Consider the following 25,020-nt stretch of genomic DNA (forward strand, 5'->3'; position numbering starts at 1 on the left):
ATTTTGGCTCATTTTTAGATTCAACTCTGATAAGGCCCAGAACTCCAAACATTGTGAGGATGTAGAGGAGTATATTTTTTATATCTGTTTTCCAGGCTTTATTCCTTATTGCTGATTTCTTGGCAATATTTGGGTGTAAGTGGTATGTGGAGAGGGGAGAATTGTCAAGGTGGGTAATTTATTTTCAAATTTGGAGCTTATTCCAGTTATCTATTGCTCCATCACACATTACCCCAAATTTAGCAGTTTAAACATTTGAAACAAAGACATTTGAACTGAAATAAAACAATAAAATTTGAAATAAGATCATTTTATTATGTTCAGGGATCATGTGAATCAGGCTGGGAGTAACCTGCCTCCAGGGAGTAGGAATCTTCTAGAGGTGGCTCCAATCACATGCTTGTGGGTTGATCCCGACTGTTGGCTGCAAACTCAGCTTGGGATGATCCAGAACACCTCCACATGACCTTTCCTCACACCACAGCAGCTTTAGACTTCTTACATTGCAGTTGGGGTTGCAAAGTCATGCATCCCGAGAGGTCCAGCTAGAAGCTATAACACCTTTTATGACTTAGCCTCAGAATTCACATATCATTATTTTCATCATTGTCACAAACTTGACCAGATTCAAGGGAGGGACCATGAACACTACGACTCCGTGGAAGTAATGTCATTGTCACATTGTAGGAAAGATTCTGTAGGATGGAAGATACTGTTGAGGACATTTTTGGAAAACTCAATCTACTATAGTCTTCTTCCAAATTCCTGTGCATCCCACAAGCCCACATTACTGTCAAAATCTTGGTTGGTTTCTTCTCATCTCCATCTTTGACAAGCTAATTCTCCATCTGCCTGTATTTAGACCAGGTGCCTACTCCCAAGTGGGGAATTGCTGAGGCTTTCTGTTCATTTATGAATGCCTCATTTCCCTTTGAAAAGCAGTTCCTCAGGGTTTTCTTTCATTCTTCATTCCTCACTGACCTCACTGAAAAATATGATTTTAACTTTGTTGAGGTTTTTCTTGTTGTTACCATTTGTCTTTCAAGTACTTCTACATCTTAACTGAAAGCAGAAATCTCTCCTTAGTGTTTGATTTTAATATCTTCATTTTTCATTTCTATTAGTTGTTTTAATTAACTATTCTCTTGTATTTCCATGCTTTCTTTTTTATGACATTAACTATTTTAAACATACTTATTTTAGAGTATCTATCTGCTTGCTTTATTACATTTATTCTATAAAATGCATGGGATTTTTTTTCCTCTGCTATCCCTGTGTCATGCCTACGTCATGGTAGTTTGTAATATGTGATCGCAGGTTCATTTTCAGTGTGGTTTTATATCCACGGGAGTCCTGTGCAACCTAGATGGAAGTTATATCCCTCCCTCAGACCAAATATGTTTTTGCTTTGCAAAAAATCTCAAGGGCATCACTGCATCAAAAGCACTTTTATGTTAATTTCTTGGCCTGGCATTTCAAAACTCTGAGGTTACTGTAAATTCCAACTCCTTAAGTAGAAAGAAGACAGACCTTGGTTTTTTTTTTCCTAACCCAGATCACATCAATATTAAAAAGCTTCCTTTATATCTCCCACCTTTCTTTGCCCTGTTTTTTGATGCTACAACTCAATTGTGCAGACTACCTTTCTCCTTTGCTGGCAGGCTCTATGCTGGGATCTTCCAATAAGGGTGCTAGAGGGACACTGCAAGGCTGGAAGAAGCAATTCACGCTTTTTCTGCTGTTCTGTTCTCCATATGGTGGCAAGCAGATCAGCAGGAAGGAATTCTGGCAGTGATTACCACAGTGGCCACAGCCCTCTACTTCAGTGGTGAATGCCCCCTAGCCTACAGAACTGGGTTCACCAGCAGACAGCTTTCCATCTAGCTTCTCAGTTACCACCGTGATAGGCAGCATGTTTCTATGGCATCCACACTGTCTTCTCAGAGGTGTGAATGTCTAGTATGTAGGGCCTTCCTCTAAATGTCTAAATTTCTTCTCTCTTTACTTTTCCTCAGTCCCGGGCTGGTGGCAGCTCCCTGCAGTAGCTACATCTGTTAGACCTTCAAGTTTCTTCTAGCATTAACCACTACTTACCTACTTAATGATTCCTTGTGTTAAATTTTCCCTGCTCAAATTACTAGTACACAGTTTCTGAACAGGCAAGAGAGATCTGGGACAAACTCTACCCAGTGGAAGCACTTCACATTAATCACATAACTGTTATTAATCCCTCTCTTTGTGAAATGTAAATGTTGAATGAGCAAAGAAGGAAGGAAATCACTCAGTGTGCACTGTACTCAGTGGTACTGACCAACTAATGAAGCTCTTCACACACCCAAAAGTCAGAATAAACGGATCACTGGTGATTCAGCCAAGAGTTAAGTAATTTCCCCTTCTACTTTCCCTTTTATCTTTAAGCCCATCTTTGCATCCCTTTGTTCTTGGAAAATCACTTAAATGGTCCATTTAGCTATTTAGTTATGCAAATGTAAAGTAAAAGACCACTGCAGAAATAAAGTCATTTGAGAAGAGTGATTTTAAGGAGCTAAACCCCTCTGTAAGATAATGCAAAGGCTGTCTGCATTGTAGGCAGAGTTGCTTCACTTGGACTTTTTTTTGGAGAAATGTTTGTTTTTTAAGTATGAACTTAAGCTGTGACATGCCTGCAAAATGTTAGGACTCATTTTTATGGAAATATGCTCTTTTCAAGCCACTGTCGAGCATTCAGAAGCTGAAACTAGGTTCAGTGCACCTAAATTTTCACTTCATAATGAAGGTAAATATGTACAAAAGAACTAGGCAATGCTGGATTAAGTTAAACCTGGATTGGACTATTGGTCTTTTTACACAGTTAAGAATTAATAACAAGACTTTAGGAAACATAATGATACTGGATTATTGTGTTATGGTGAGATTGTGAGCTCCCAAGACAAACACTCCTAGCTGGTAGGGGATGAGGTCTCCCTGTAAGTCACTGGATATTCTGACTTTCAATCATGCTGGAAAGAGGCAGATCATGGGACAGATAAGGCCTGAGAGTTTGAGAACTCATTCCCACGTAGGCCACACTTGCTTAGAGCCTGATTTCAAGTAGTAATGTGGGGGTATGTCTGAATGCATGCCTAAGAAGTGCAATTTTGAAAAAGCTAAGTTTTGGCCTCCCATCAAGCCTCTTAGATAGCCTCAACCACCAGAGGGCAGACAGCAGAAGCAAGAAAAACTACAATCCTGCAGCCTGTGGACCAAAAACCACAGTTACAGAAAGATAGACAAGATGAAAAGGCAGAGGGCTATGTACCAGATGAAGGAACAAGAAAAAACCCCAGAAAAACAACTAAATGAAGTGGAGATAGGCAACCTTCCAGAGAAAGAATTCAGAATAATGATAGTGAAGATGATCCAGGACCTCGGAATAAGAATGGAGGCAAAGATTGAGAAGACACAAGAAATGATTAACAAAGACCTAGAAGAATTAAAGAACAAACAAACAGAGATGAACAATACAATAACTGAAATGAAAACTACACTAGAAGGAATCAATAGCAGAATAACTGAGGCAGAAGAACGGATAAGTGACCTGGAAGACAGAATGGTGGAATTCACTGCTGCGGAACAGACTAAAGAAAAAAGAATGAAAAGAAATGAAGACAGCCTAAGAGACCTCTGGGACAACATTAAACGCAACAACATTCGCATTATAGGGGTCCCAGAAGGAGAATAGAGAGAGAAAGGACCAGAGAAAATATTTGAAGAGATTATAGTCGAAAACTTCCCTAACATGGGAAAGGAAATAGCCACCCAGGTCCAGGAAGCGCAGAGAGTTCCATACAGAATAAACCCAAGGAGAAACACGCCGAGACACATAGTAATCAAAGTGGCAAAAATTAAAGACAAAGAAAAATTATTGAAAGCAGCAAGGGAAAAACGACAAATAACATACAAGGGAACTCCCATAAGGTTAACAGCTGATTTCTCAGCAGAAACTCTGCAAGCCAGAAGGGAGTGGCATGATATACTTAAAGTGATGAAAGGGAAGAACCTACAACCAAGATTACTCTACCCGGCAAGGATCTCATTTAGATTTGATGGAGAAATCAAAAGCTTTACAGACAAGCAAAAGCTAAGAGAATTCAGCACCACCAAACCAGCTCTACAACAAATGCTAAAGGAACTTCTCTAAGTGGGAAACACAAGAGAAGAAAAGGACCTACAAAAACAAACCCAAAACAATTAAGAAAATGGTCATAGGAACATACATATCGATAATTACCTTAAACGTGAATGGATTAAATGCCCCAACCAAAAGACATAGACTGGCTGAATGGATACAAAAACAAGACCCATATATATGCTGTCTACAAGAGACCCACTTCAGACCTAGGGACACATACAGACTGAAAGTGAGGGGATGGAAAAAGATATTCCACGCAAATGGAAATCCAAAGAAAGCTGGAGTAGCTATACTCATATCAGATAAAATAGACTTTAAAATAAAGAATGTTACAAGAGACAAGGAAGGACACTACATAATGATCCAGGGATCAATCCAAGAAGAAGATATAACAATTATAAATATATATGCACCCAACATAGGAGCACCTCAATACATAAGGCAACTGCTAACAGCTATAAAAGAGGAAATCGACAGTAACACAATAATAGTGGGGGACTTTAACACCTCACTTACACCAATGGACAGATCATCCAAAATGAAAATAAATAAGGAAACAGAAGCTTTAAATGACACAATAGACCAGATAGATTTAATTGATATATATAGGACATTCCATCCAAAAACAGCAGATTACACGTTCTTCTCAAGTGCGCACGGAACATTCTCCAGGATAGATCACATGTTGGGTCACAAATCAAGCCTCAGTAAATTTAAGAAAATTGAAATCATATCAAGCATCTTTTCTGACCACAACGCTATGAGATTAGAAATGAATTACAGGGAAAAAAACGTAAAAAAGACAAACACATGGAGGCTAAACAATACGTTACTAAATAACCAAGAGATCACTGAAGAAATCAAAGAGGAAATAAAAAAATACCTAGAGACAAATGACAATGAAAACACGACGACCCAAAACCTATGGGATGCAGCAAAAGCAGTTCTAAGAGGGAAGTTTATAGCTATACAAGCCTACCTAAAGAAACAAGAAAAATCTCAAGTAAACAATCTAACCTTACACCTAAAGAAACTAAAGAAAGAAGAACAAACAAAACCCAAAGTTAGCAGAAGGAAAGAAATCATAAAGATCAGAGCGGAAATAAATGAAATAGAAACAAAGAAAACAATAGCAAAGATCAATAAAACTAAAAGTTGGTTTTCTGAGAAGATAAACAAAATTGATAAGCCATTAGCCAGACTCATCAAGAAAAAGAGGGAGAGGACTCAAATCAATAAAATCAGAAATGAAAAAGGAGAAGTTACAACAGACACCGCAGAAATACAAAGCATCCTAAGAGACTACTACAAGCAACTTTATGCCAATAAAATGGACAACCTGGAAGAAATGGACAAATTCTTAGAAAGGTATAACCTTCCAAGACTGAACCAGGAAGAAACAGAAAATATGAACAGACCAATCACAAGTAATGAAATTGAAACTGTGATTAAAAATCTTCTGACAAACAAAAGTCCAGGACCAGATGGCTTCACAGGTGAATTCTATCAAACATTTAGAGAAGAGCTAACACCCATCCTTCTCAAACTCTTCCAAAAAATTGCAGAGGAAGGAACACTCCCAAACTCGTTCTATGAGGCCACCATCACCCTGATACCAAAACCAGACAAAGACACTACAAAAAAAGAAAATGACAGACCAATATCACTGATGAATATAGATGCAAAAATCCTCAACAAAATACTAGCAAACAGAATCCAACAACACATTAAAAGGATTATACACCATGATCAAGTGGGATTTATCCCAGGGATGCAAGGATTCTTCAATATACGCAAATCAATCAATGTGATACACCATATTAACAAATTGAAGAATAAAAACCATATGATCATCTCAATAGATGCAGAAAAAGCTTTTGACAAAATTCAACACCCATTTCTGATAAAAACTCTCCAGAAAGTGGGCATAGAGGGAACCTACCTCAACATAATAAAGGCCATATATGACAAACCCACAGCAAACATCTTTCTCAATGGTGAAAAATTGAAAGCATTTCCTCTAAGATCAGGAACGAGACAAGGATGTCCACTCTCACCACTATTATTCAACATAGTTCTGGAAGTCCTAGCCACAGCAATCAGAGAAGAAAAAGAAATAAAAGGAATACAAATTGGAAAAGAAGAAGTAAAACTGTCACTGTTTGCAGATGACATGATACTATACATAGAGAATCCTAAAACTGCCACCAGAAAACTGCTAGAGCTAATTAATGAATATGGTAAAGTTGCAGGATACAAAATTAATGCACAGAAATCTCTTGCATTCCTATACACTAATGATGAAAAATCTGAAAGAGAAATTATGGAAACACTCCCATTTACCATTGCAACAAAAAGAATAAAATACCTAGGAATAATCCTACCTAGGGAGACAAAAGACCTGTATGCAGAAAACTATAAGACACTGATGAAAGAAATTAAAGATGATACCAACAGATGGAGAGATATACCATGTTCTTGGATTGGAAGAATCAACATTGTGAAAATGAGTATACTACCCAAAGCAATCTACAGATTCAATGCAATCCCTATCAAATTACCAATGGCATTTTTTACGGAGCTAGAACAAATCATCTTAAAATTTTTATGGAGACACAAAAGACCCCGAATAGCCAAAGCAGTCTTGAGGCAAAAAAATGGAGCTGGAGGAATCAGACTCCCTGACTTCAGACTCTACTACAAAGCTACAGTAATCAAGACAATATGGTACTGGCACAAAAACAGAAACATAGATCAATGGAACAAGATAGAAAGCCCAGAGATTAACCCACGCACCTATGGTCAACTAATCTATGACAAAGGAGGCAAAGATATACAATGGAGAAAAGACAGTCTCTTCAATAAGTGGTGCTGGGAAAACTGGACAGCTACATGTAAAAGAATGAAATTAGAATACTCCCTAGCACCATACAGAAAAATAAACTCAAAATGGATTAGAGACCTAAATATAAGACTGGACACTATAAAACTCTTAGAGGAAAACATAGGAAGAACACTCTTTGACATAAATCACAGCAAGATCTTTTTTGATCCACCTCCTAGAGTAATGGAAATAAAAACAAAAATAAACAAATGGGACCTAATGAAACTTCAAAGCTTTTGCACAGCAAAGGAAACCATAAACAAGACGAAAAGACAACCCTCAGAATGGGAGAAAATATTTGCAAATGAATCAACGGACAAAGGATTAATCTCCAAAATATATAAACAGCTCATTCAGCTCAATATTAAAGAAACAAACACCCCAATCCAAAAATGGGCAGAAGACCTAAATAGACATTTCTCCAAAGAAGACATACAGACGGCCACGAAGCACATGAAAAGATGCTCAACATCACTAATTATTAGAGAAATGCAAATCAAAACTACAATGAGGTATCACCTCACTCCTGTTAGAATGGGCATCATCAGAAAATCTACAAACAACAAATGCTGGAGAGGGTGTGGAGAAAAGGGAACCCTCTTGCACTGTTGGTGGGAATGTAAATTGATACAGCCAGTATGGAGAACAGTATGGAGGTTCCTTAAAAAACTAAAAATAGAATTACCATATGACCCAGCAATCCCACTACTGGGCATATACCCAGAGAAAACCGTAATTCAAAAAGACACATGCACCCGAATGCTCATTGCAGCACTATTTACAATAGCCAGGTCATGGAAGCAACCTAAATGCCCATCAACAGACGAATGGATAAAGAAGTTGTGGTACATATATACAATGGAATATTACTCAGCCATAAAAAGGAATGAAATTGAGTCATTTGTTGAGACGTGGATGGATCTAGAGACTGTCATACAGAGTGAAGTAAGTCAGAAAGAGAAAAAGAAATATCGTGTATTAATGCATGTATGTGGAACCTAGAAAAATGGTACAGATGAGCCAGTTTGCAGGGCAGAAGTTGAGACACAGACGTAGAGAATGGACATATGGACACCAAGGGGGGAAAACTGCGGTGGGGTGGGGATGGTGGTGTGCTGAATTGGGCGATTGGGATTGACATGTATACACTGATGTGTATAAAATTGATGCCTAATAAGAACCTGCAGTATAAAAAAACAAACAAAACAACTAATACTAAACTTTCATTGGGTTATTTGTATGGAAATATGTTAATATAAATGTTTCAGACATTACATGAAATTTCTAAAAATCTTATATGTTCTGGTATAATGTTATAAGTAATAATCCTAGTTATTACTTTAAAATGTATATCTCAGAAATAACTAATTTTCTTGTCAACTGCATTATTATGAACTTTCATCAAATCTTTAACCGTGGACATTTTTAAGTCTTTTGACATTTACAGACAGTTCTGGGTGTACTCTGATGATTTTGCAAATATGTGCCTATAAAAGGGTTTCATCTTCAAGAAATTCATGGAAAAGACTCTGACAAGTACAGGTTTCTGGTAACTGACTGTACTGCTGAACTGAATGAATAAGCATTTTCAGAACTCTAATGAAAAACTGATGAACTCATAAAAGTGCTAACAAAAGATCAAGATGAAAAAAAAAATTAATTACATGGGACTGAGTGAACTGATGAGGATGAGTATAATTTTTGTGACTTTCTGTCTGAATTTTAAAAAAAAAAAATCCCACAAGGACTCAGAGGCAAAGAATATACAAATCAATTTTCACTGCAAAGTAAAGGAGCTGTTACAGTGGAGGATTACTGGACTGAATGTCAATATTATGACATAGTATGAGTGTGTTTCATGTTTGGTAATTGCAATCATTGTTGCTTTTGTTGTGGTCATCCATGTACAATGCTTGGTGTCAGTCTATTTATCTCTTGTAAAAATAAAATACAGTGTGTGTGTGTGAAAAAAAAAAAAAAAGAAAAAGCTAAGTTTTTTCATGGGATGCCAAGGATGTAGCTACAAAGGAAAGAATAACTTGTTGATGAAAATCTCCTTTGGTCTGTGGATAATAATAACAGCTAATATTTATATTACATTTATGGTATTACAGATAATTACAGCATAATATACAGAGTACACGATTGGAATTATATGTGTAATTATATTATTCTAAGCACTTACTTTTATATTACTAAGCATTTGATTAAATGCTTAATCATTTATAATGACAACAATCCCATAAGGTAAATTTCATTATTATCTCCATGTTGTAGTGGTCATATCTAGTATCCTGTGTAAATTTGGTAATTCAAACAATGCTCCAATGAATTAAAAGGATGCATTTACATCGATAAACTCAGTGGACCAGTGTGGCAATGGGGAGCACAGAATTCTTCCCCAGCAGGGAACCCCTAACCCCCAAAACTGCACGATGGTGGCAACCAATCTCAAAAGAACAAAAAGTGATTAATAGTCAATACAGAGGGAGTTCTGAGCAAAGAGAGATTCCAATTTGGAACCACTAATCCAAAAGACAGTTCAAGGTACAGACTGCATCCTGATTGACTCCAGAGCATCTATAAGAAAAACTCTTGCTTTGACTTCAGGATAAACTACGAGAGAGAAAGGAACTTTGAAAGGGATGGGGAAGACGGAGAAAGGTCCTATTACCTGGAAGGTGGGCACATGGGGTCTCTCTAGAAGGCTGACATTAAGTGCCCATCATTGTAAATAATCTATTTGTGTCTCTTACTGGTTAACTGAATATTCTGCCTGGGCAACTGCCATATAAATGAATTCTTTAGCTGTGATACACTTGTCTATTGTCTTTACTGATTTCATACCCATGCCCAAATGTAGGGTTGGGAAAGTGATACTGTATCCATTCAGTATAATTTCCTGCAGATTCATTTAAGGTGTGTGTATCACTAATATGTTCCCTTTTGTTGCTGACTAGTATTCCATAGAATAGAAATTCCAACTGGAATAGAAATTCCAGTTGCTTTAAACATGTAGAGTTAAAATTTAAAGACTATTTCACAAATATATTTGCTTGATTTCAGGGGCTGAAATGGGAAAAGAAAATACAGTCACTATTCAGGAAGTCATTCAGTCATTCCGTCAACATTCACTGATGGCAGACTATTGGGCCAAATATATCCCTATACACTTGATTACGAAAAAAGACTAAGACCAAAATAAAATCAAAATTAGTGAAGTAGCAGGGCTAAGGTTGAAACCCAGGTCGGAATAGAATTCAGGAAGCAAGAAAATGAGTAGGTCAAAGAATATGTTATCATTAATAACAATTTTCTAAAATGTAAAAATATTCCTAAAAATTGGCATGTCTGGTTAGTTAGTAATTAAAGTATCCTATCCACTAGACCAGGCGTTTACTAAACCATGACTTACACCCGATTTTAAGGCCAACCACAGAAAAAAACCTAGTTTTAAAGGAGCACTTGAGGAGGGTGCCACAAACCAAGTCGCATCAGAGTAGCTGTCTCTTCCCACCTACTACTGTTCTGGGAAGCACGCTTGGACTAGCAAGGCTGGTGTCCCTGAAAAACCTTAGCCCTCTAACATATTTCCTCTGGACCCCAACTGCTCCTCCGAAATTATTTGACAGTTTGATTCTAAACAGAACAAATAAGGCCAGTAGGGCACTGTTTATAAACTTCCCTACAATGTTGACAGTATGGAGACTGAAACGCAAACTAGAGACCAGAGAGAAAAAATTCTTAGTGCTTCAAAACAACCACAGTCAGTTCCCTGACTCTATTTGCCACTTATGGTGTAATACAAACAAAACCTAAGCACACACCTCACAGAGAAGTGCCCCCTTCACACCTGATGACTCCTGGCCCGGGGCTCTAGGTAAGCCGCTCACAAGGCTTTGGTACAAAGTTCGAAAACTGAGCCTTGATAGTGTGACACCGGAGACGCTCGGGACCCAGAGGCGGGAAACTGCAAGGAAAAAAGATTTCCTAGTCAGGTCAAGGTCCAACAAAACAAACACCCACACCCACGAACTGAGATGCGTACCCCGGAGCTGGCGGAAGTGACGTAAGGCCAGTCGCCGGAGGAGGCGGGGCAGCCGAAGTAACGGCCTATTGGGGCCCGGGAAAGCCCGGGGGTGTGGCGGCGACTGTGGCCAGGCGCCGGTCTGGGTGCGCCGGAGGGCGGGGCCTGGGCGCGCGACTCGCGGGGACTGGCCTCTTTCGGCGCCAGGAGGCGGTTACTGGATCTGAGCTTGGGGGTCTGAGGCGAGCGAGGGGCCATGAGGACAACGAGGGAGTCTAGAGCCCGCTGCCCGGCACTCCTCCCTCGCACAGCGGCGACTCGGCGGCCGCTGGAGTAACCGCTGCCTTTGTTCCGAGCGCCTGTCCCTCCCGTCGCCCTAGCCTCTCACTCCGCCGCGCTCCGGCCGGCCCGCCCTCGGTCCCCGAACCCCCATTCGGCTCGTGCCGCGCGGATGCGGCTGACGGGCCTGGGTTTGGGCTTTGAGCTGGAGGAGGAGGAGGAGCGGCGGCACCTGGGCGGCATGCAATGGGGAACTGCTGCTGGACGCAGTGCTTCGGGCTCCTCCGCAAGGAAGCTGGGCGGCTGCAGCGAGGAGGCGGAGGCGGAGGCGGAGGGTAAGCCCCCGGGGGGAGGGGCCCGGCGCCCGCTGGCTCCTCCTATTCGGCCCCTGGCGGGGAACCCCTTTCACTCCCCCAATGGCTTAGAGGAGGCTGGGAGCCCCGGTACCCTCACGGCTGAACAGGTGTCGAGCGGGTTGTCGTAGTGGAGGCCCTGGGAAAGAGGTAGAGAAGGGGGCGGGGTGTCGCTCTTGCCGCCTCCGAGCGAGATTCTCGCCGGGCGCGCTATCACGCGGGGAAAGAGTGACGGGAGGCATCATCTCTAGGAAGCACGGGGCACCCTCACACGAATGGTCAGTAGAACAGGATCCACGGCGACCCGAGCACTCCCTACGTTGAGCTTGGTTTATTGCTAAAGCTGGTAGTAGCTATGTGTTTGACTCTCTCTTTGGCTCTGACAGAGCAGGTGGAGAATCTCTTCCAAAAAGTTGATGTCTCTGAGAGATTTTTTAGTAGAAGTCATTTGGATGCTGGAGTAAAATAGGGTTTCAGACATTGAGCCGTTCTTTGATACTTGCGAATTGATGGGTTTCCACTGGGCATTCGGATTCTTAATGTTAATAACAAGAGGAGCAGTGTGTAGCTTTTTCATATTAATTTTTTTGAATTTCGAGGGGAATGCCATACCCTGATTGCTACCTACAAGCCCTGTAACACTAGGGAAATCACAGTCCTTCTGAAGTTCTCTTGTTTAAATCTGGGATATGCCTAGGTTTTTCTGCTCATCTACCATCCATAGAATAATAGAATTTTGTAATTATTCCATTTTTGTGTTTTTTATTTCATAAGGTAGTGAAAAACTTAAATTCCTTGGAAATTGCCTTTGTTGTTGTTGTTAAATATTTCCCAGGAATTCAAACTTAGAATTGAAAATCTGAACCACACCACTTTATGTAAGGAATAAGACATTAATTTTGCACTTTCTGGAACAGATTGCTAAGTTTTCACGATCTGTCCCATTTAACCAACATCATTAGGTAATAAGATGTTCAACATAGACACATACTGAAGCCAAGTGATTTATCATTTGGATCTTTTGGCGGTGTAGATCTTATATGAGTCACTCATTCGTTCATCAGGCATTGTGTCACCTCTCTGATGCAGAGTAGTTAGGGTTTTACACTGTGTCCCTTGAATGGAAAAGTAAGGACTTGAAGACTTTGTGCCTAGTTTTAGTATTTTGGTTTTCCTGACTTAAGGGTTATTACTGTTACAGGGGAACATGGCAGCTCTTTTATCTTGTCAGCAAAAGTCATCTAAGTTACTTCTAATTTTTATTCGTGGATACTCATAATAGTCAAGCTGCTTAAATAGGCTTGCCTAAGGACTAGGTGCCACAGAATCTTTGGCTTTGTTAATATTTTTATTTGTTCATTTGTAGTTGTGTTGTAGGATAACTAAAAATAGGATCTTATACTCAAATTAGGTAAGCAAAAATCATTTATATTTCACTTTGGAGTACATTGTTTGGTGTCTGTGGGATTTCGAGGTTTTGTTCTTTGATGGTGATTTTACAAACTGAAAATGTTTTCCTTAGAGTATAGCATTAAAATTACAGGTTTTACTCCCTGAGCACATGAACTTGACAGCATAGGGAAGGGTAAGGGGAAAATCAGTGAATCATTGTGAGTGTTAATTGTCTGTAGATGTGTCATAAAATCATAATAGTTGGATCTGTACTCTTCCGGCTGTGGGCAAAACTTGAACAAACAAGTTCTATTGCGGCAGTGAGAGTCTGTGGGTTGTGGACACTGTCATCTAAAACAATATAATAATGATATCCATCCTTTTGTTTTAATGCATAAATGTAGGTTTGGACAGTCCGTTACTTGAATCTTCTGATTAACTTATTGTTTTATATTCATTTTAACATTTTAGGAGCTTCTAATAAACATGCAGAGGAAGGTGGTTATAGTTAATTGTTGTTTACAGAATAAGGTTAAACTTTACCTCTCATGTTAGTAGTTGCTTTTTTTTTAATCACCTGGTAGTTCTGATTTTCTTTCAGTTATAGGTCTAGGTACTTAACTAGTAGTTCATCTAAGGGCAAAAAAGTTGAGGAGCAATCTCAAAAACTTGATTTATATTTTGTCAATGTAGTGACCATAGGTGGAAGAATCCTGGGCTTTCTTAGGCTGCTTTAAGCTGGGCCTCACAAGGGTGCGTTATAATCCAGGGCCTGATTTCTTAGCCTTGTAGATTTCCCAGGGGTAGCTCAGAGTCAGATCACTCACTTTTCACTATCCAATTTCAAAACCAGAATTACCTATTTTTAAATTTATAACATATTAGAGAATTCTAGTGTTTTATATTCTAGAATATGTCGACTAGTCAGAATATCAATATCAGTGTTAAGGTATGTCAGAAACCTTGCTACTAATAAAGTTATTTGATGGTTAAAGCAGAGGGAGTTAAATATCTTCAAGGAATAACATTTAGACATCCTAATGAGTCATCCTTTTTCACTCCAGGGAGTTTTGCCCACCACACATTCTAGAGGGCTCCATCTGCTGGTCAGCTCTCCTTTTTTTTTGGGTAGTACGAGAAATCTTTTGTATAGACACTTACCGTGTTCTTAATTTTGTCTTTCTCAAACTGAAGATCCAATTAAGTATTGTTGTGTTGTATTTTAATTCCTATTTTTATCTTACCATATAATTGCACATAGTGGTTCCGGTTAAGATGTACTGTGGTTTTATATGAAAGTATGTGCATGTTTTATATCTCTCTTGATATTTAACATTTGTTGGCCTTTTTGGCTCCAGCAACAAAGTTGCCTTCAGACGATAATTTACAGTGATTTGCTGTTTTCTTTCCTGGTAGAAATGATTTTAATAATAGCTGCCAACATATGATTACTTACTGTGTTCCAGGCACTGTTCTTAAGTATTTTACATTATCTCATTTATTCCTCACGACAATTCTGTGAGGAAGGTGAGTACTATTATATACACTGTAGGTTGAAAATTGAAGCTTAGAAAGTTTAACTTGCCCAAGATAGCAGAGCTGGGATTGCAGCCCAGGTCCCTCTGAATTGAGAGCCTTTACCCTTAACCACTAATATCTCATGGTTTTGTATTAAACATTATAAACATTTTATTAAACATAAATATTATAAACATTTAGTTGCTCTATCTCTCAGTGCATTATCTTGTACTTTGTCACTGGGAGATCTTATGCATATATCTCCACAACTTGGCTCTTTATTCTGTGTGATAAGCTGTCTTCCTTTTCTTGAAACTATGCACTTGACCTCTGCAACATTGCTTTTATCTTTTTATTTTCCTGTTCCTGTCCTGGCTATATTTACTCTATCTGCCCATTAAATATGGAATTTTTCTCTGTCTTTTCTCTTCTTTATTTAGTTCCCTTAATTTCATCCACTCCTATGGTTTCAACCACCACCACTTCCAAATCTCATGTCTTCTGAACAGACTTCTTTTCAGAGGTTCAGCACTGTATTTTCAGTTGCCTATTGAAGAGATATACTTAGATGTACCAAAGCTCCTCAAATCAACTTATCTAAAGTATCTAATATTTAATATTTGTGTCCCATTAAATATCTGAAATAGTGCATTTCCTTTCCCCCTAGATTTTTTCTTCCTCTGCTTCATGTATTCCCTAATCAGGGATTAGGGACTCCCTTAACAGCTCTGTTCACAGTCTCTATACCACGAACATTATAGTCCTCACTAATCAGCTATTCAATCTTTCCTTAATACATACTGAACCTGTTCCTTCCTCTGTGCTTCTTCCTTAAACTTTGTCTTTCAAATTGCTCTCCCTGTTGTATCTCTACACTTCATGCCATCTCCCCTTCCTATCAGTAGAGTTAAGCTTTCTAAAAACCACACTGGATCATGCCATTCCCTTGCTTAACAATTTCCATCTGCCAACTATTTCCTACAGCTAAGTTGCTCAACCTTTTTTTCCTTCTGTGACAGATGATGAGTTGCATGGCATTCAAACATGCAACATAATGTCCATCTGAATACTCAGGATTATATGCAGTTCTGCATTTGGGTAAAGAGTATGATCTCACTCTTTGTTCTCTCATTCAGAAAATCATGTCAGAATACACATCAGAATAACATTAAAAGGAAAACAATGACTTATTCTAATTTCAAAAACTTTAACTCATTCATAAACCTTAGTATTTTAACTTTTTTGATAAATGATAACCTTCCAATTCAGAGTAGTATGAAGTTCAGACTCCTGACAAGATAACTTAACCTTAATCTATTTTACTAGACTAACTGCATTAATTATATTTTCCTTAGAGCATAGCATTAAAATTGTAGATTTTACTCCTTGTGTACATAGCGTGGCAGCACAGGCGGGGGGAATTAGTGAAAGGATTCTCTGCCATTCTTTCACTTGGTACATCCCCAATGGCCTGTATACCAGTTGGACTATACCTGTTTCTGTTTTCCTAACATACAGTGTTCTCTCATCTTGTGCCTTTGTATGTGATAGTTTTCTTCTTTTCCTGTTCTTGGTGAGCTTTTACTTATCCTTAAATATTACCTTCCCTGTGAAACCTGCTCTAACCCCCTGAAACAATATTATCTCCCTGAGGCAGTAATATTTTCTACAGGCCTAAATCTGCTGTGTATTAGGGATTGAAAACTTTTTCTGTAAAGGGCCAAGTAATGCATATTTTAGGCTTTGCAGGCCATAAGGTCTCTGTTGCAGCTATTCACCGTTGCCCGTTTTAGCACAAAAGCAGCCATAGATAATATGTAAATAAGTGAATGTGACTGTGTTCCAATAAAACTTTCTTTACAGAAACAGGCATTGGGCCAGATTTGGCCTGTGGACCATAGTCTGCTGCCTCCTGGTATATACCATGGTATGGATTGAGAGCTTCTCAAGGTCGGGGACTATGTTTTATCTTTATCTTTCTTCATTTTTAGTATCTCATGTTTACTGAATGAATGAGTATTATTTATGAACTTGTAAAATCTAGGGAACAGTATTTTCTCCTTTTTTTTCCTCAAGATAATTCCCTAACTTTGGCATCACTCACATAGTTAAATATATATCCTACCAGTTTTATGTTGACTTACTTTTTAAAGAGACCGTATAGAGAATGAGAATGTTAAATATTTTATCATAATGTATATTGCTAAAATATACTAATCAGTAGTCATTATTGAACGATTCAGTTTGGTTTTCTGCATGTTTGTCAGCTTTGAGAAATATACAAGCATAAGATATTTCTCTTGAAATTTCAGAAGGTAGTAAGGCAAATAGTAGCAGACTTAAATGGATATGAATTTCCTGAACATTCTGTGTTGTACCTTGAAGACTCCCCAGGGCTGTGTTCTGAATCTCACTCTGTTCTTCCTTAATATATTTTCCTTCCTTAATGTACTTTCCCTGGGTGATGGCAGGAAAACACATGACCTTACCTACTACCTGCGTACTAATGAGCTCAATCATCTCAGTCTGAGCCCTGAATATCTTAATTGCCTACTATTTCCTCTTGGGTATCAACATAACCTCAAATTCGGTTTGTAAAGTTGAGCTCATCTTTCTTTCCTGCTCACAGTTCTTTACTCCTTTTCTTCATTTTTTTAAAGCCTCGACCATTTTTACTACTTTGTGTCCTACTTTGTGAGTAGTAAAATAATATACAGTTACCAAAGCCATGAACCTGCGAATCATAATAAACTCCTCCCTTTCACTCATCCTCCAAATCCACGTTGTCAAGTTCTGAATGTCCCCTACCATTTTCTTCAGTGGTTTACCATACTTCTAGGATAAAGACTGAAATATTTAATGTAGCTTTCAAGACCTCACATTATCTATTCCTTGCCTTTTTTTTTTTTTTTTTTTTTGCCTCATTTATGCCACACTCTTCCTTGAATCAGTTTCTTCCCTTTTTAGTTAGATAAATCCTACTCACTCATCTTCTAGATGTCAGCTCAAGGATTATTTCCCACAGAATTCTTCCTAATCTCTTTCCTACCCTTAGTGGATGAGTTCTCACACCATGATGGAACCATCTTCCTTATCCTCTCAGCACTTCCTCGGGTTATAATAATTATACCTGAAATAGTGTGATTATTTGGTTAATGTGTGTCTTCCACTCTCAGTGTAAAGGAACAAGTTCATGCCTGTTTTGCTTACCATTGAATACACAGCTCCAAGTTATGTGCATAGTATGTAGTAGATGTTTAGTAAATACTTGTTGGCAGAATTAATGTATGCAGTCTTGATCTTTTCATTCCCCTTTGCCTTTGGTAGCTGCTGCTCCCTGAAACATTCCTTTCCACTACTTGGGGGCCTGGCTAATTCCTTCTCCTTCAGCTGATTTTTGATGCTCTTCATCTGAACATATCCCTTTCAGAGCATGGTAGTTGTTAATTTACCTGTGTGGCTACCCCATTAGACTGTAAACCTCCTGGGTACGTGGGTCAATTTTTACTGACTTCTGTATTTTAAATATAAATACATAGCTATGTCTGTCATTCAGTTATCCAGGGAAGTAAGAAAAATTAGAACGTTCAAAATCATAGACACGTAAGTGGCAACAGTTTCTGAAAGAAGAAGGTGGTCAACAATTTCAGATGCTGCTCACAGACTGCAGAGGATGACCGAGAAAGAACTAAAAGACCTCTAAGATCCCTTCTAGTTGTTGGTCTCCTCTAAATCAGGCTCCTCTTAAAGGACAGTGACTTTTTTTTTAAACCCATGGTTTCCATCTTCAGCATGTTCAACAGGAAGATTTGTCTCTTCCAAGGAACACGATAAATTTTTTGAACATCCAGTCTTCCTAAATTTGCCTTCATTAGGGAGGGGCTTATTTAACAGTAAATATTATTACTTTATTATTACCACCTATGTTGATGCTGTTCTACCTGGAAAATCTGTTGATAGATCATCCCTTGAGATTTGAATGGTTAAATCTTCACTGATGTATCTGATACTAATTGAAAAACAATGTGTCCATCATCTTCAATGTAATAGTTTTTGCCAGGCTTCCATTTGTAACCTTTCCAATCTTTTGTCCAGGAAAGAGTAGACTTGGGAAGCTTTTAATTTTTAATAGACTGTGGAACAGTTTACCATAGTTCTTCATTATTTTTTAATAATGTCAAACAGAAAATATAAGGAAAGACTATTATTTTAACAGATACTATACAAGAGAATATGAAAAGAAGGAACAATAACAATGTAGGATTTATGAGAATTTTTTAGTTATCTTTTACTTAAGTCACTTTGATATGAGTATTTGCCTGCTTTCCATAATAACATGTAGAAGCATAAAAAACTGCATTTTCATTCTATTCTTGATGAGACTGATTTTATCCTTAATAAAAGATTGTCTTGATATCTGCCTTCACAACACTGACAAATAAATATATATGCAAGAATTGCCACTTTTGTACCTCTTTACTTTCAAGCTTTTCCAAATTCCTTTACATGCCACGATCATTCGGAGTATGATAGTCTATCTTTTCTACCCTTTTAATATCCTTTACATATTTGAGTCTACTTTCACATCATCAGCAATAGTAGAATGGTTATATAGAAACTTACATTACTTAGAGACAGCTCAGGGGCATAAGGATTGTGTATAAAGGAATGTCCATGGATGGCTTTGGAGTGCTCTAGACTGCTTTTAAAAAGAGGGAAAATAGATTTCTGTTTTCTTTAAATTATTGTTTTTGGAACCTTTTTCAGCAGCTCAACTTTCACCATAATTAATACACCTGAGTATACACACTCTTGAATACGATGGTGGATTGTTGCCCATCTTATTTCTCACCTCACCCTTCCCTCCAGGGCATATGACTGAATTCATGAAAGTTAAATGCACACATGATGGGACTTTAACCAGTTATTTCACAGCTCAGCTTTATTTTATGTGTATTCCTAGAGGGCCTTTCCAGCATCTTACATCACTTTGTCCTTTATCGTTTTCACTCCTGACATTTAGTTGCTGTGCGCTGGCTTTCTCTAGTTGCGGCAAGTAGGGGCTACTCTTCATTGCATGGGCTCTAGGCACGCGACTTCAGTAGTTGTGGCATGCGGGCTCAGTAGTTGTGGCTCGTGGGCTCTGGAGCACAGGCTCAGTAGTTGTGGCGCACGGGCTTAGCTGATCCGCAGCATGTGGGATCTTCCCAGACCAGGGATTGAACCCGTGTCCCCTGCATTGGCAGGCAGATTCTTAACCACTGCACCACCAGGGAAGTCCCTGTACCTCCATTCTTGACTGCTGCTTTTCTGTTACATCCCCATTGAGATTCTGATACTTCTCATCTCTGATTTTCCAGTCCATCTCCCATACCAGATGTTTTTTATCTTCTAAATATTTCTTTAAACTATTCATTTCTCTTACACCACTCTAGTCCAAGCTATCATCATTTCTTGCCTAGACTCAAATTTTAATTGCATAATTATTCATGCATTCCCTCACTCTCTGTACATTTATCCCCACTCATTTCTCTAGGATTCACATGGTTCCTAGCACTTGCAGCTTTTTATGAGGACCACGTTTTCTCTTCTTAATTTGAAGGAAGTAATGGTGTTTTCATTCCCCGATATAGTCACTTTAAATACAATAAACATTGATTGATTAAGTCTTTGATTTAGGGTAGTGATTCTTAACTGAAATATTCATTCAAAATTTCCATCTTAATACATGCAGCTCAGGTTCATTCATTTTTACTACTTTGTAGTGTTTCATTGAGTGAATAAGCCAATGCTTAAGTTGATAAGCATTTAGATTATTTCAAGACTCTTTTTTTTACTATTACAAACTACTTCAGTTAACATTCTTGTAAATGTTTCTTTGTACACATGTACAGGAGACTCTTTAGGCATACCCAGGAATTGAATTGCTGGGTCATAGCTCATGCACATCTTCAAATTTACTAGAACATATCAGACTTTTCAAAGCAATTATCTCAGTTTATACTTCTGCCAACAGTGGGTTTTCATTGTACCACTTCCTAACACTTGGTATTATCAGATATTGTTCCTGATCTATTAATGTGAAATGCTATCTATTAGTTGTATTAAAACTTTATTCCTGTATACCAGCAACAAACAGATAATGCATATTTTAAAAATTACTTTCTGTGTTAGCAATGAAAAATATAAAGAACTAGGGATAAATCAATAATAGATCTGTAAGACCAAAACAACATTTAAAACCAAAATAAATGGAGGACAATACCATGTTCATGAATAGAAAGATCTGAATTCAGTGCAATTCCAGCAGTTGCACTGAACTTGACAAGCTGATTCCAGCAATTTTTATGGCATAAGGAAGGCATGTCAAAAGCCAAGATAGGCTGAAAGCTAGGCCTCTTGTGCCAGTTAGCCAAGTTGTGAATGCGAAGGAAAAGTCCTTGAAGGAAATTAAAAGTGCTACTCCACTGAACACACAAATGATAAGTGAAACAGCCTCATTGCTGATATGCAGAAAGTTTTAGTGGTCTGGGTAGAAGTCAAACCAACCACAACATTCACTTAAGCCAAAGCCTAATCCAGAGCAAGGCTCTAACTCTGTTCAATTCTGTGAAGGCTGAGAGAGGTGAACTACAGCAGAGAAGTTTGAAGCTGGCAGAGGTTGGTTTATGAAGTTTAAGGAAAGAAGCCATCTTTATAAATGCAAGGGAAAGCAGCAAGTGCTGATATAGAAACTACAGCAAGTTATCCAGAAGATCTAGCTAAGATAATGAAGGTGGTTATACTAAACAGCAGGTTTTCAATGTAGATGAAGCAGCCTTCTATTGGAAGTAGATGCCATCTAGGACTTGCATAGCTAGAGAGGAGAATGCCTGGCTCCAAAGGACAGGCTGATTCTCTTGTTTGGGGCTAATGCAGCTGGTGACTGTAAGTTGAAGCCAGTGCTTATTTACCATTCAAAAAATCCTAGGGCCCTTAAGAATTATGCTAAATCTACTCTGTGCTCTATAAATGGAACAACAAAGCCTAATTGACTGCATATCTGTTTACAACATGGTTTACAGAATATTTTAAGCCCACTGTTGAAATCTACTGCTCAGAAAAAAAGTTTCCTTTCAAAATACAGCTGTTCATTGACAATGCACCTGGTCAGTCAAGAGCTCTGATGGAGATGTACAATGAGATTAATGTTGTTTTCATGCCTGCTAACACAGCCTCCATTCTGCAGCCCATGGATCAAGGAGTAATTTCAACTTTTAAGGCTTATATTTAAGAAATACATTTTGTAAGGCAATATCTGCCAAAGATAGTGATTCCTCAGATGGATCTGGGCAAGGTAAATTTAAAACCTTCTGGAAAGGATTCACCATTCTAGATGCCATTAAGAACATTCGTGATTCATTGGAAGAGGTCAAAATTTAAACATTAACAGGAGTTTTGAAGTTGATTCCAACCCTCATGGATGACCTTGAGGGGTTCAAGACTTCAGTGGAGGAAGTAACTGCAGATGTAGTGGAAATAACAAGAGAAGCAGAATTAGAAGTGGAGTTTGAAGATGTGACTGATTTGCTGCAATCTCATGATAGAACTTTAATGGATGAGGAGTTGCTTCTGATGGGTCAGCAAACAAAGTGGTTTCTCGAGATGGAATCTACTCCTGGTGAAAATGCTGTAAAGATGTTGAAATGACAACAAAGGATTTAGAATATTACATAAACTTAGTTGATAAAGCAGTGGCAGGGTTTGAAAGGATTGACTCCAATTTTGAAAGAAGCTCTACTGAGTAAAATGCTATCAAACAGTATTGCATGCTACAGAGAAACTATTTGTGAAAGGAAGAGCCAATCAAGCAGCAAACTTCTTTGTTGTCTTATTTTAAGAAATTGCCACAGACACCCGCCCCTCAGCCACCGCCACCCTCATCAGTCAGCAGCTCTCAACACCAAGGCAAGACCCTCACCAGCAAAAAGATTATGATCTCTCTGAAAGCTCAGTCAATGGTTAGCTTTTTTTAGCAAAAAAGTATTTTTTAATTAAGGTATGTACATTTTTTTTTTAGACATAATGCTATTGCGCACTTAATAGACTACAGTATAAAAAAAATAGACTACAGTATAGTGTAAACATAACTTTTTTTAAATTGAAGTATAGTTGATTTACAATATTATGTTTAAGGTGTACAGCATAGTGATTCAGTATTTTTGCAGATTATACTCCATTATAGGTTATTACAAGATAATAGGTATAATAAACATACCTTTTATATGCACTGGGAAACCAAAAAAATTCGTGTGACTTGCTTTATTACAGTAGTATTCACTTTATTGTAATGGTCTCGAATCAAACCCACACTATCTCTGAAGTATGCCTGTAAATGAAATTAATTTGATATTCAATAGCTTTAGTCAAATGTTACACATATGAAAGCAGAGAATATGGTTTTTAGCTTTGTATTTTTATTTTCAAGCAATCATGTTTGCATAATAGAAAAATCTTAAATTGTTGTATACTGTTTGATTTTATAATTTTTCTTAGTAAATTTAGGGAGCTTTGTCCAATATGACCCACTTAAATGCTAACAGTAGAGTCTGCAAAAGTAGGATGGCCATTCTCCTTTATTTTTTAGATTCTTAAGAAGTTAATGATGAAGATATTAGACCAGATTTTCTTTTAAATGTCACCAGATTTATCTACCCCCAATATTTAATGAAAAACTTTTTATGTATAATACAAACTTATTTTTTGTTCTAAGAGTGTACTAAAAGCACCTATTGTGAGCAGCATTACATGTAAAATCAGCATACTTTTTAGTTTACAAGTTGCACAAGTAGTATTCGAACATGAACATCAGTGTTTTTAACTGCAGAACTATGATCAGTTAAACTTGGAGGAGGATTAAGGAAACAACATAAAAGATATGTGTTTGATCATGGATATATGTTATAAAGAGCTTAGTTATTGGAGCTAGATATTTTATATTCTTTTTTTTTTTGTACTAAGTCTCCAAATTCCAGTTTGTATTTCAAATAACCTTCTCAATTCAGACTAGCCGCATGTCAAAGTGCTTGATAGCCACATGTGTGGCTGTCATATTAGACAGTGAAGATCCACTCAATAAGATTACAGTACCTTAGGATTATTGTGGGAAGGAATGTATGTAAAATACATATAAAAACTAAGCTCATACATACTTAACCAAACCTACCCATTGTAGGTACTCAGTAAATATAAGTCTCTCTTTGCTGTCCATTATAGAAATAGCCTGTTTGTTACACTTTAGTTTTGTAGCGTCATATATAGTCAGAAACTTCAAGTCAATAAAGTACTAATTTTTTTTCAAATTGAAGGAAGCAAAATGTTATTTCTCTAAATTAAATAACAGTAATCAAGAGTCAGGCCTTTGCAGTAAACATTGCTTTTACTCTGTTTTTTATCTTTCCTTCTAAGATTTAACTTTCGCTGAATGTTGTTGGAAATGTTCTTTAATTGGTTAGTACCAAATTTCTGGTTTTAGACTATGGTCCTATTTCTTTTTATCTCATTTTCTTTTGCTCTTTTTTTAAACAGTGCCTCCTTATACACAACTAAAACTTCATTGTTGAAGAAAATATTCCCAACCAGGAGCTATGTATTGTACTATAATGAAATATAAGTGCACAGTACTTGGGAGACCTGATTAAGCCCTGTGATTTTTCCTGTGGCTAGTTTTGTTGTCTCATTGATACATAGTAATTTTGTTTGAACAACCACATTGGTGATTTCACCTTGTCTCAGGCTCTTGCTCTCAGCCTTATTGGGTCAGATATTAAAAAAACAAAGGCAAATTTAGGAATTAAAAATGAAAAATATAACTGTCCAGGAACTATATAGTACTTGTATCTTGAGATAAGGACATTCTTTCATTATGAGTAAAGAATAATGAGGTGGAGGTGCTTAGTGAGAATAGATTCAGAAAAAGTTAATTATACAATTCAAATAACTCATTACCTTGGAGCATTACCTACCACCGGGGCCAGACAGCTCAGTTCCTTGAACCAGGGACCCTAGTACAGGTAGACTTTGGATGAACTCTGCTAACATTTGCTTCTCTTTGTTCTGGTCTTCCATTTTCTCTACTTATCATGTTCTTCTTTTAGATGTCATCTTATTACCTCTCCTTTAAGTCTTAAAACCCAGGAGCCATTCTGTTTCGTAAAGGTGAGCCAGCTTGTCAAGGTAACGGATCCATTCTGTATTGTTTTTGTAGTTTTAATTTTTGGTTCCTATATTTCTAACTTGTTCAGAGATAACTCATTCTTCCTCTCTGTCCCAGGAAAAAGCTATACTTATATTTTTCCATAGTGATTAGAAGTAAAATCCTTAAAAACCATAGACGTGTGTCTGTATTGGTGATAAC

At 37.8% G+C, this 25,020-nt stretch overlaps 1 protein-coding gene and 1 long non-coding RNA gene across 5 annotated transcripts in view; one reads left to right on the forward strand and one right to left on the reverse strand.

The window, feature by feature from the left end:
* Positions 1–327: 327 nt before the first annotated feature.
* On the reverse strand, positions 328–11,669 carry LOC137764302 (uncharacterized). 2 transcript variants are annotated; one of them, XR_011073946.1, is made up of 3 exons: positions 11,594–11,669; positions 10,883–11,025; positions 328–552 (listed from the first exon to the last, which is right to left on the reverse strand). It is a non-coding gene; the product is annotated as an uncharacterized lncRNA (long non-coding RNA). The 2 variants fall into 2 exon arrangements; XR_011073945.1 differs by having other exon boundaries at positions 328–695.
* Positions 11,222–25,020, forward strand: part of AP1AR (adaptor related protein complex 1 associated regulatory protein) — a 35,044-nt gene continuing 21,245 nt past the window's right edge. Inside the window, exons 1-2 of one of the 3 annotated variants that reach the window (XM_068543314.1) lie at positions 11,222–11,696; positions 16,488–16,574. In XM_068543314.1, coding sequence (XP_068399415.1) covers positions 11,608–11,696; positions 16,488–16,574 — 176 coding nt within the window. In that variant the 5' untranslated portion in view covers positions 11,222–11,607. The remainder of the gene's footprint in view (positions 11,697–16,487; positions 16,575–25,020) is intronic. The other 2 variants (XM_068543315.1, XM_068543316.1) reach the window with 2 other exon arrangements.

Source organism: Eschrichtius robustus, chromosome 4 (genome assembly GCF_028021215.1).
Source record: "Eschrichtius robustus isolate mEscRob2 chromosome 4, mEscRob2.pri, whole genome shotgun sequence".
In the NCBI taxonomy this organism is placed as follows: Eukaryota; Metazoa; Chordata; class Mammalia; order Artiodactyla; family Eschrichtiidae; genus Eschrichtius; species Eschrichtius robustus.